General features: G+C 42.3%; 1 protein-coding gene across 7 annotated transcripts in view; it reads left to right on the top strand.

Annotated features, from left to right (window-relative positions):
- Positions 1-13,156, top strand: part of LOC138760695 (utrophin-like) — a 632,519-nt gene that overhangs the window by 530,152 nt on the left and 89,211 nt on the right. For 5 of the 7 annotated variants that reach the window (XM_069931641.1, XM_069931640.1, XM_069931644.1 and 2 more), the window contains one exon: positions 10,301-10,447. In XM_069931641.1, the coding sequence (XP_069787742.1) occupies positions 10,301-10,447 (147 nt within the window). The other 2 variants (XM_069931647.1, XM_069931646.1) reach the window with 2 other exon arrangements.

The following is a 13,156-nucleotide window of genomic DNA, read 5'->3' as shown; positions in this document are numbered from 1 at the left end:
TTGGCTGGAATAGATTCCTAGAGTGTGGAGAATGAAGGAAAGGTTGGGATTAGATTTGAATTTTTGAATTTGAACGGTGTCAGAAATAATGTTGCAACATCTGAGAAGATTTTCTAGGATGTTGCCAGGTCTTCAGGAGTTGAGTTACATGTTAGGGCTTTATTCCTTGGAGTATTGAAGAATGAGGTGAGATTTGATTGAGCTTTACAAAATTATGAGTGGTATAGACAGAGTAAATCCGAGTAGGCTTTTTCCACTTAGATTAGGAAAGATAAATAAAAGAAGTCATGGCTTTAGGGTGAAAGGGGAAAGGTTTAGGGGGAACATTAAGGGGAATTTCTTCACTCAGAGAGCAGTGGAAGTGTGGAACGAGCTACCATCTGTCGTGGTAAATGCAGGCTCACTCTTAAGTTTTAAGAATAAGTTGGATATCATTATAATGATAAATAAATTCAGGTGTTTTTTTCTGTTTTCCTCTTTTTTATTTTGGGGAGAGGGATAGAAAGAAAAAATATATAATTTTGCATTGTTTTTATTACATATGATGAAGAATTATGTATGTATTGATGCAAATGAAAAATAAAATTTTCAAAAAAAAAAGAATAATTTGGATAGATACTGTCAGAAATAAAACTTCTCACACATGAGTCTCTTTAAAACTGATGACACGACAAGCTTTATTTACAAGTCTGCAGAGTTGGACTCAACTGGCTTCTCACCAGTTAAGCCCCGATACATACAGTGCATTGATTTTTATACCCTTGTTGTTTGCCCTTCCCCTTCTTATTAATACTGTTTTAATTGGTTAGTATTGCAAAAGCATTCTAAGTACAACTGCATTTTTAATTATCACGTTCGTTACGTACGCTGCGAACTCTACATACACTAAATTCTGTTTCTCACCCTTCTTATCAATCTTTTGTCTCCTGCATGTCTCTCACTATGACCATGAAAAGATATGTTTAAAAAACATATCCAGCTGAACTTTTTGTCCTTGGCTGCTAGTAAGCTCCCTGTCCGTTCTGGCTTCCCTTTTTATGATTAATCATCACATTTTAACTTAAGCCATTTTAACCTAAATTCTCTATCTATAACAGATACATTGATGGGAGAGGTCTAGAGGGTTATGGAATGGGTGTAGGCAGTGGGATTAGCAGAATGATATTTCAGCACAGACAAATAGTCTGTTTTTTTGTGCTGCAGCTGTAGTTCTATTGAGAAAAGTAGATCTTTACAAATCAAGGTTAACTTCATTTCACACTTTTCCCCAGCATACATCATCAATGATTCTAATATGATGAATCACCATTGTTGTAGAATGCTAGAAAGCTCCTTGCAACTGTAAATTTGACATTAAAGCAGAAAATCCTTGAAACATTCAGAAATTGTGGTATGACCGAAAATAGGCATCAACCAAGTGCTAAAATACACTATAAATTGTGCAGGCTCTTTCCATCACATCAAGTCAAGATCCAGATCTGAAATAGTGATTGACCATTTCTTCCCACAGGTGCTGCCTGACCTGCTGAGTACCTGTTTACTCAATTCTCCAGCATCTGTTGTTTTTTCCCCCCTCTATCCAACCTTCATTTCTCTTATTAACTAATATTTATCATGTACTTGAGTACTGTCTATTATGCTTGTTCTTTCAAGAAGAATGACTTCACATGGGTTTAACACTTAACTGACTTTATTTTCCTTGAGCTGCTTCAACCAACTTCCAGCTGACAACCAACTTCCAGCTGACAACCAACCCCCCCTGACTTGACTCTTCTGGTTTCTATCCAACCATGTGCATCGCATGCTGGGAAATGTTGTTCTTATTTGCACACATAATAATATATATATTTCCCCTTTTTTAAAAAAAATCCACACATATACAATACTACGTGTGCATAACAGAAGTATCTGCATTCTGTAGTTAATCTCTTTCCACCAATTGCATCTGATGATTTCTTGCTTCACTGCTTCGTTCATGTTCATTCAGGACATCCGCAAGATTCAGCTGAAATTCAGAAATCCATTAAGAGTTTTTTTTTCCTGCTCTTCCTTTTCTTGTTTATCAGCAAGTTCACGAACAGTCACAGGTAGCTGTTGATTTTGTTGTTGCAGTTCCTCAACATTACTGTAGGTTACCAGATATTGAGTAATCACTTCACAAGAACTGCTTTATGTCAGCAGAACTAACGTCTTCTTTGCGTAAAATGTGATTTCCTCCGCATCTTCTCGTTCCATCGAAAGCACTCTATTTTGCATTTCTGATTCTCCCTGTTGATTAATGAAGCATGCTTATTCACCTCATCAGTGCATTTTTGTAAATGGCAAATTTCCTTCTAATTTAGCTGGAGAGATTTGCCACAGATTTTTGCACATGTTCATATTCTTCACGCTGGCACTTCAGAAGCAGAGCTTTCATCCCCACTTCCTTTACAATTTCCTCCAAATATTTATTCACTCTCTTATTTTCCTGTTTTGCCAATAGCAATTGATCTTGCAAGCTTCATTCCAGGCTTCACAGTCTTGGCCACAGCTTCTGTAGAGGGCGACATACCTGTCATTTCCTCTCCTGATCGTGTGGAGGCTCCTTTAAGCTTTGCGGTTGAAAGAAGATGGTTTGCATTTTCCAATTCCTTACCATGAAGAGTCTCTTTAAGTTGTTTTCTTAAGCAGTCAGATTTTTGCATCAATACATTCTTCTCCTCTAATGGAGCCATTCTTTCTTTAAGATGCAGCTGAAGTCATTCATTAGAGTCAAGCTGAGTCTCTAAATATCTGTGCTGCCGTGCCGCTCTTTAGCCTTTGTCAGAGCTGCAATTTATTGGGCAAGTACAGCTTCTACTTCTGGTAACATTTCTGCTCGCTTCATTGTTTGCTGCAGTTTCTCTTCAGCCAGTTCCAGACAATCCTGTAACTGTCTATTTTTGTCTTCTAACTGGCGTAAGAAGGCTTCCTTATTTGCCAACTTATTTTCCAATTTGTCATTTTTGTCATGTAATGAGGTTGATTCTCTATGTACATTAAGTTATCACTTCTCCAATGTAGTTATCCTTTCTTTCATGAGTGTCGTGTGCTTATCTTCATTATGAATCCATTATGAAAACTCTTTTTACCAGGTTGCATGCAGATCTAATATTGGCTGTACTTTCCTTTCTGCAGTCAGTAGCTGTGACTTTAGATGCTGCCCTTTGTGTTTGAAGGTCACTCTACAGCCCTCTTTTACTGGAATGTTCTCTCCAATGCAGCCTGAAACTTTTAATTTCACAGGATAAATCTTGCTCTTTATGGTGAGGGTCTTGTAATCGCCCACATATAACATTCTCCTGGGCTCTGGTGTCAAGCTTGAGTCGAATTATCGTCTCATTCACGATCACTGGAATGATCCATTGCGTTTTGCTAGCAGCAACTTCCTCCATTTCTTCATCCATTGTGTATACTTTTCTCTCGATATCTCCTGCTTTGCACCACTTTACAAAATGATTCTTCTTCCCACATTTATAGCAGGACTTTCCATAGACAGGTCACATCTTTGGAATATGTCTATCTCTGCACCTGCTGCATTTGTTGCTAGAGTCTACCTCTTTGCTTTGTTGTTGCTTTGGGAAACTCCTGGTGCTCTCCTTATCTGTTTTTATTGCATGCAATGTTGTGTCTATCTTGTACAGTTCCTTAGCTGGTGCGCTACACATATTCACAGCCTTTTCCAGAGTCTAATTTTTTTAACGCTTTTTCTGTCCATTATCTGGGATTCTGCAAATTATTCTGTCTTTAATGAGTGAATTTTTCAAATCTCCAAATTCACAGGACTTAGTCAGTGTGTGAAACTCAGCTAAGTATCGGTCAATGCTCATAGTTTTATTTGGAACAAAATACTCCTCAAATTTTGTTATCAGTGTCCAATGTGAAAGCTAACTCATCAATTTGAAAACTGCCATGGATGTCCAAGTCATCTTCACTCATCATGTGCAGAAACATAGATGCTTTCTGTTTTCCACCGGTCTCTTCCATTCCACCAGCTTCAAATGTTGAATCGTTGTTTGAAGCATTTCCAATTATCAGCTAGATCGCCAGTAAACTGCATCGGTGAGGAAGGTCTCAACTTATCCATGCTTATTGTCTTCTCTTACTCACTCAGACACTTCTGACACCATGTTATGCTTGTTCTTTCAAGAAGAATTTCTTCACATGGGTTTAACATTTAACCGACTTCCTTTTCCTTGAGCTGCTTCAAATGACTTCCAGCCAACAACCAACCCCGACATATGTTACTTTTGGTTTCCACCTAATTGTATGTATTGCATGCTGAGAAATGTTCTTATTTACACACATAACTGTCATACAAGTTAACAGCACAAAAGGACATTGTTTGATCTATGTCTTTAATGAAGAAATGGAAAACTCATTTCACTGCCTCATTTGTTTGTCTTAAATCTTCTGTTTTAAAACAAAATGAAGCTCTACTCACATGCTTCGGACTCACAGATCAAAAAAGCTCTTGCTCTAAAAAAAAATCTTTTGAATACTTCAAGACAAATTCTGTCCACATATGCGGCTAAGCTTTATGCAGGCTGCAGGAATCAATTGAGGCTTTCTGCATACCTAGGAAGGGATCTATTGCAACAGAATTTTGCATATGTTTGTGTCAGGTTTGCAGTACGCTGTCTCACTGCTATCAGAGTTGTAGGAAATGTTGGTAAATATTTTCCAGGATCAACTATTATCTACAAATCTGACTAAAGTTAAAACAGTTTATTTACAATTTATGTTAACCTGCTGACACTGAAATATTCTTGCATCTATGATTTTAAAAACAGCTTTGATATAAAGAATTCATAAACATCATGGATGTTTTCATATTTTATGATACTCTCTCAATATTGCAGCATTGTTACATTTGATTTTAATGTTCAATGTGAGTTTATTGTGACATAAAGCAGTACAATGCACCACAATTCTTGTTTACTATGGCTACACAGTACACACAATGCTGGGGAAACTCAGCAAGTCAAACATTGTCCTTTATCTTTCTTTGGCTTGGCTTCGCGCACAAAGATTTATGGAGGGGTATGTCCACGTCTGCTGCAGGCTCGTTGGTGACTGACAAGTCCGATGCGGGACAGGCAGCGGTTGCGAGGGAAAATTGGTTGGATGGGGTTGAGTGTTGGGTTTTTCCTCCTTTGTCTTTTGACAGTGAGGTGGGCTCTGCGGTCTTCTTCAAAGGAGGTTGCAACCCGCCGAACTGTGAGGCGCCAAGATCCACGGTTGGAGGTGAGATCAGCCCACTGGCGGTGGTCAATATGGCAGGCACCAGGAGATTTCTTTAAGCAGTCCTTGTACCTCTTCTTTGGTGCACCTCTGTCTCGGTGCCCAGTGGAGAGCTTGCCATAGAACTTGATCTTGGGAAGGCGATGGTCCTCCATTCTGGAGACGTGACCCACCCAGCGCAGTTGGATCTTCAGCAGCATGGATTCGATGCTTGCGGACTCTGCCAACTCGAGCATTTCGATGTTGGTGATGAAGTCATTCCAATGAATGTTGAGGATGGAGCGGTGACAGAGCTGATAGAAGCGTTCTAGGAGCCGTAGGTGATGCCGGTAGAGGACCAATGATTTGGAGCCGAACAGGAGCGTGGGTATGACACGGCTCTGTACACGTTGATCTTTGTGTGTTTCTTCAGGTGGTTGTTTTTCCAGACTCTTTTGTGTAGTCTTCCAAAGGTGCTATTTGCCTTGGCGAGTCTGTTGTCTATCTCTTTGTCGATCCTTGCATCAGATGAAATGGTGCAGCCGAGGTAGGTAAACTGGTTGACCGTTTTGAGTTCTGCGTGCCCGATGGAGATGTGGGGGGGCTGGTAGTCATGGTAGGGAGCTGGCTGATGGAGGACTTCAGTTTTCTTCAGGCTGACTTCCAGGCCAAACATTTTGGCAGTTTCCGCAAAACAGGATGTCATGCACTGGAGAGCTGCCTCTGAATTGTCAACTAAAGCGGCATCGTCTGCAAAGAGTAGTTCACGGACAACTTGCTCTTGCGTCTTGGTCTGAGCTTGCAGGCGCCTCAGATTGAAGAGACTGCCATCCGTGCGGTACCGGATGTAAACACCGTCTTCATTTTTGAGGACTTTTCATGGCTTGTTTCAGCATCATGCTGAAGAAGATAGTAAAGAGGGTTGGTGCGAGGACCTAGCCTTGCTTCACGCCGTTGTCAATGGGGAAGGGTTCGGAGAGCTCATTGCTGTATCTGACCCAACCTTGTTGGTTTTCGTGCAGTTGGATAACCATGTTGAGGAACTTGGGGGGGGACATCCGAGGTGCTCTAGTATTTGCCAAAGCCCTTTCCTGCTCACAGTGTCAAAGGCTTTTCATATAGTCCTTTATATTTCTTTGGCTTGGCTTCGCGGACGAAGATTTATGGAGGGGGTAAATGTCCACGTCAGCTGCAGGCTTGTTTGTGGCTGACAAGTCCGATGCCGGACAGGCAGACACGGTTGCAGCGGTTGCAGCGGAAAATTGGTTTGTTGGGGTTGGGTGTTGGGTTTTTCCTCCTTTGCCTTTTGTCAGTGAGGTGGGCTCTGCGGTCTTCTTCAAAGGAGGTTGCTGCCCGCCGAACTGTGAGGCGCCAAGATGCACGGTTTGAGGCGATATCAGCCCACTGGCGGTGGTCAATGTGGTAGGCACCAAGAGATTTCTTTAGGCAGTCCTTGTACCTTTTCCTTGGTGCACCTCTGTCATGGTGGCCAGTGGAGAGCTCGCCATAGAACACAATCTTGGGAAGGCGATGGTCCTCCATTCTGGAGACGTGACCCACCCAGCGCAGCTGGATCTTCAGCAGCGTGGACTTGATGCTGTCGACCTCTGCCATCTCGAGTACTTCGACGTTAGGGATGAAAGCGCTCCAATGAATGTTGAGGATGGAGCGGAGACAACGCTGGTGGAAGCGTTTATATAGCAAAGGTAAAAATACATAACCAGCATTTCTGGCTTGACCCCTTCATCAAGGTATGGAAAATTGTTGGCAGGCATCTGAACAGAAGAGTAAGGGAGAGGTGTGGTCGCAAAGACGGGAGTTTATATGTAGAGAAGGGAGGGAGGGGACAGCAGCGATTAAGGGGAGGAGGGATGATGAGGTAAAGGGAGGGAGGAGAACTGGAAAGGGGAAGGGAAGGAGGGAGGGGGAAGAGGAGAGCAGGTTAGCAGAAACCGGAAAAGTCTATGTTAACAACATCTGGGTGGAGAGTGCCCAGATGGAAAATCAGGTGTTGTTCTTCCAATTTGTGGGATAATACAAAAGGGGATAATACAAAAGGTGATGGACAGACATGAATATGGGAGTGTGACACAGAACTAAAATGGTTGGTTACTGGGAGGTCCCTGCCACTGTGGCGGACAGAGTGAAGGTGCTCAGCAATATGATGTACGGAAACTACAATTATTAAAATTTAAACTACCTCAAATATAAGGCAGAAAAGGGGATAATAAATTTCAAAATATAAATAAATATTCCAAGTTGCAATTAATGCAAAAGAGATGACATTTCTATTGTGCAGACAGATATTTTGGTTATCCTTGGGTAGTTTATGTTTTATTTAGGTTAGAGTAGTAAGGGGAGATTCCATAGCCTGAATAATGTTGATTTGAAATTGTTCTTGTACTTGGAGGTGCTGGACTTCATGCTTTTGTACAAGGAAAGATTGTGACCAGAGTGATGGGTGTCCTTTATGATGTTGGCAGCTTTCTTGAGGCAGTGTCTCATTTTCAATTCTTTCAATGGACTTGCAAGTGCTTGTGATAGACCTGCTTAGGCTTGCCATGTTCTTCAGCCTTCTTTATTTTCGGGGACTTGAGTTTCTAAACCAGATTGTGATGCTTTCCACAGCAGAGCAGCAGAAGTTCACAGAGTATAAATTCGTGGTGCTGCTGCTTTTGGCGCAGCTGCAAGAGGAGCACAAGTGGAGACAAGACTTCCAGTGCACCTCAGCTGTGTCCTGCTGCCAGTCATTACACTGCCAGGTCATTTCGCTGACAGGCCCGTACAAGTTTAAATTATTTGTCGAATGGTGGTTTTTATTGTTACATTGGCGAGCTCATGGAGGTCCATGTCAAAGATGGTGGCACCCATCTTTGGGAGCCCAGTCTGTGAGGGTTGCAGGCTCTGAGGGAGTAGTAGACTGGTGCAGGACACCAGAGCGGGAGAACTCATCCCCATCAAGAAGGAGAAGCCTGTGTGAAGACGTGACGGGGAGGAGACCATTTTAGCAAGGGACTCAGTGGCCAGCAGGCTCTCAGAAGGCTGCAGTCAGCTGGAGATTGGCTCGTAGGAACTAGGTGTCAGGACCACGATTCATGAGAGTATCAATGCTGAGCAAGGCTCCCAAAGGGCCTTGGATGTTAGCAGCTTCAGGAACCAGGGCAGAGGAGGGTAACTGGGACTCCTTGAGCTCTAGTTCACCACTGGCATTGATATCCCCTCTTCACAGTTGTCTCAATGTGCTGGCTCCAGGAGAGATCCTCCAATATGTGGACTCCTCTCCACCACCATCCCAACAATGAAGCTGGTCCCTCAGCCTTCTCTTCCTAAAGTCTTCAATAAGCTCCTTGCTCTTGCTGCTGTTGCAAAGCAAGATGAACAACCAGATTTTTGATCTCCTTCCTGTTATCTGACTCACCATATTATTAGATATCCCCTCCACAATGCAGCATTTATACAAAACAGCTTTTGACTTGAATAATTCTTGAGCAGTGAGTTTGCTTGGCAGTTGATTGGATATTGCTGGAACAGCCACTTGTCTTCTTATAGCTCCTTGAACATCGCAGAGTATCCCAAGGACATTCAGAAGGTGGTAACGAGCACATTTGAAGAGAGGCACACAATTATGTGACCAATGGACCAATGGCTTGTTCACTGAGTTCGGTTTTAATGGAAGAAACAGAAGTGGAAAGGCAGAGAGATATCAGGAGAGATTATTTTGTCCCTTGGCAGCTGAAGCATGGAAGTAAAAGGTGGAAGAATTGAGCCAAGTGATGATCAAGGGGACAATAAAGGAAGAGAAAAGAGAGAATAACCAGGTGATTTTAAAAAAAAAGTGATTTATGAATAAAGTTTGGTCAGGAAAACAGAAATCACTTGCCCATTCTTTTGAAAGGTGTTATTGGTACATTCCCACCTGTCAGCATGTTCAGAGCCCCTGATTAACAGTTGATAAGTAGGATATCAATTCTGACCATGCCTTGATGCTTTAGTATAGCTTTGAAATGTCAACCGAGAGCTTTGGGCTGAAGTCTGCGAATTGAAGTTTGAACTTGCAAACTTCTGTAACCTAAGCTGATGGACTGAGGTGATGCAACACTGTTTTCTGGAAATTCAGAGCTTTATTTTTAAATCTTGGCTATTTTATAAATGTGTAAATGCAGCTTTCCATTTTTAAAAGGTAATTATAGGGGATTATATTCCATTTAACTATGTCTGGCCCTGCTGGATTTTGACTCATTTACTTGGATTTTTAATGAAAAAATAACATTTTTGCTTTTTTTTTTGCTGCTACACAACAGTGTCAAACTGAATATTATGTTTGAAATTAGTTTTTTTAATACATTAATTTATTTAGTAAATCTTTCTTCATTATTTTTGACTGCCCTCTGTTGATCAAGGCCAAGATGTGATTTGTGTGATTTACAATTCAAATCTTTGCATATGTCTTTTCTCTGAAATTTTATCAGGGCTATGTGATGAGGCTTTTTCTTTTAATGGAAAGCTTGTGTTCCTCAGTAATGTATTAGAAAACGCATTGCTTTTTTGTCTTTTACTTTCCGTTTCTTACGATAGCGTTTCTCAATAGTTATTTCATATGACTGCAATGTTCAGAAAATGCCTTTCTGTAAACTACTGATAGCCCAAGGTATTTCAAAATTATTTGTTCCATGAGATAGGAAGGTCAAAACATACCGATTTATACCAAAAATTGCATGGCAGAAGCCACTCTTTATTCTTCTACACAAATCCAAAGAATCTTTGAGGTTTCTCAAGTGTCTAATAGAGAATTTTATTGCATTCTTTCAACCAGAATTGCCTCTCTAGTCATTGGAATTAATAGCCACATACTGGATTTCATGAGTTAGGCTGCATCTTCCTGGATCCAAGAGATGGCCAGCGAGATCTTGAGGTTAACACTCAATATTACATCAGTTTTGTAATGCTTCAAATGGCTCAAATCACTTGATTTTAATGTGTATTTCATTCTGAGATGGAGAATGCAAGGCATTTTTTTTTTACTTATTAAGAGAATCCTTTTTTTTGCATATTCTCTTAGGCTTTTAAAGAGGAAATTGTTCCACTGAAACAAGAAGTCAAAATGGTAAATGACCTTGCGGGTCAATTATCTCCACTCGATGTCACTTTATCTCCAAAGCCTTCTCACCAGCTTGATGATCTCAATATGCGGTGGAAACTTATACAGGTAAGAGTAGAGAACAAAATATTTTGTGAATTTATCTGCATGCTTCTATGTACAAGGAAGTGAAGGCTGCACAGCTCCACAGTTTGCAGAAAATTGTCTGTTTCCAATCTGTGTACAAAATTCATATGTATTGTTGTTTAGGAGACTAATGGTGGAGGGGTAGCAACTGTTCCTGAACCTGCTGGTATGAGTCTTGTGGCACCTAAACCTCTTTCCTAGTGGCAGCAGTGAGGACAGAACATGTCTGGTGTGGCATGGATCCTTGATGATTGGTGCTTCTCTCCATCGGGTCTGTTGCATGTAGATTTTCTCAGTTATAGGAAAGAGCTTTCCTATAATGTACTGGGTTGTGTCCACTACCTTTTGCAGGGCTTTCTGCTCAGAGGTATTAGTGCCCCCATACTAGGTCATGAAGCAGCCAGTCAGCACACTTTCCACTACACAACTGTAGTTAAAAAACAAAAATTTGCAGGCACCATGTTGAAGTAAAAGCTTCAAAGCTGGAGAAACTTGGCAGATCAAGCAGTGTCCTTTATATAGCAAAGGTAAAAACACATAACCGATATTTTGGGCTTGATCCCTTCATCAAGGAATGGGAGAATGTTGGTAGGAGTCTGAACAAAAGAGTAGGGGGAAGGGGTGGTCGGAAGGCAGGAGGTCATAGGGGGAGAAAGGAGGGAGGAAGCAGCAGATATCAAGGGGAGGAGGGATGGCTATGGAAAGAAAGAGAGGAGAACTGGGAAGGGGAGGGGGGAGTGAGAAGAGGAAGCAGGTTAGCAGAAACTGAAAAAATTGATGTTAATGCCATCTGACTGGAGAGTGCCCAGACTGAAAATAAGATGTTGTTCCTCCAATTTGCGGGTGTTCTTGGTGGAACGGTACACAAGGCCATGGACAGACATGCGAGTGTGACACAGAACTGAAATGGTTGGCTACTGGGAGGTCTATGTAACTGTAGTGGATGGAGCACAGGTGCTCAGCGAAGCGATCTCCCATTTTACACCCAGTCTCTCTGATGTAGAAAAGACTACAAAGGGAGCACTGGATGCAGTAAAACAGTCCTGTGATACTCAAGTGGAGTGTTGCTTCACTTGAAAGGCCTGTTTGGAATCCCAGACCAAGGAGATGGAGGAGGTATGGGCACAAGTATTGCACCTCCTGCAGCCACAGGGAAAGGGGCGGGGTGGAGGGAGGCACAGTTGTTGGGGAGGGATGAGTGCACGATGGATGAGTGCACAATGGAGTCATGTAGGGAGCAGTCCCTACGGAAGTCAAAGAAGGAAGGCGAGGGGAAGATGTGTCTGGTAGTAGGATCCTGTTGTAAGTGCCAGAAATTCCAGAGGATAATGTGTTGGATGAAGAGGCTGGTGGGGTGGTACGTGAGGATGAGGGGGGTTCTTTGATTGTTTCATCTGTGGGGCAGAGGGGGCCAGGGCAGGTGAGTGAGAAATGGAGGAGATGCGGGTGAGGGCTGAGTTGATGGGGGTGGAAGGGAAGCCACGTTTGTGGAAGAAGGCAGTCATTTTAGAAGATCTTGACTGGAACCTCATCTTGGGAGCAGATGCGGCAGAGACAGAGAAATTGAGAGAAGGGGATAGAATCTTTGCAGTGGACAGGATGTGAGGAAGTGTAGTTGTGGGAGTTGCTGACGTTCTTTCTTCACAATGCCATGAGTGTGTTGGGTCCAGAAAAGATCCTTCGAGATAGTGACTACCAGGAATTTAAATTTGCTGATCCTCTTCACATCTAATCCCCCAATAATCACTGGATCATACACATATGATTTTACTTTCCTCATTAGTTTTGGTGACATTGAGCACGAGGGGCTCTTTGGATTTATGAGAGATTTTGCTTTTAGCATCATGTTTTATCTGAAATAAAGTTGATGTATCCTTCTAGTTCGTAATTTTGGATCTCACTTAAAAGCAGGTAAAACCGTGGATTAATATCAGGAGTGACTAAGCAAATCATGTTGCTGAAATGTATGTTAAGTGGAATAACTTGAAGGCTGACAATGAAGCAGCACAGAGCTGGAATTTTGATGGCTTTACTTTGATCATCCATTGGGAAGGATTTGGAAATAGGTTGCAGGGATCTCTTCAATGAAAAAGTTATCTCAGAGAATTTAAGTCCTTAGCTGCAGAAAATTACCAAATTAAATGGTTAATGTAGTGGTTAGTCCAATGCTAGTACAGCGCACACCAAGACACAAGAGCAACTTGTCCGTGAACTACTCTTTGCAGACGATGCCGCTTTAGTTGCACATTCAGAGCCAGCTCTTCAGCGCTTGATGTCCTGTTTTGCGGAAACTGCCAAAATGTTTGGCCTGGAAGTCAGCCGGAAGAAAACTGAGGTCCTCCATCAGCCAGCTCCCCACCATAACTACCAGCCCCCCCCACTTCTCCATCGGGCACACAAAACTCAAAACGGTCAACCAGTTTACCTATCTCGGCTGCACCATTTCATCGGATGCAAGGATTGACAACGAGACAGACAACAGACTCGCCAAGGCAAATAGCGCCTTTGGAAGACTACACAAAAGAGTCTGGAAAAACAACCAACTGGAAAACCTCACAAAGATTAGCATATACAGAGCCGTTGTCATACCCACGCTCCTGTTCGGCTCCGAATCATGGGTCCTCTACCGGCATCACCTACGGCTCCTAGAACGCTTCCACCAGCGTTGTCTCCGCTCCATCCTCAACATTC

Source organism: Narcine bancroftii, chromosome 4, assembly GCF_036971445.1.
Source record: "Narcine bancroftii isolate sNarBan1 chromosome 4, sNarBan1.hap1, whole genome shotgun sequence".
Taxonomy (NCBI): Eukaryota; Metazoa; Chordata; class Chondrichthyes; order Torpediniformes; family Narcinidae; genus Narcine; species Narcine bancroftii.
The sequence above is the reverse complement of the archived record's forward strand: the minus strand, read 5'-3'. Positions and strand labels throughout refer to the sequence as shown.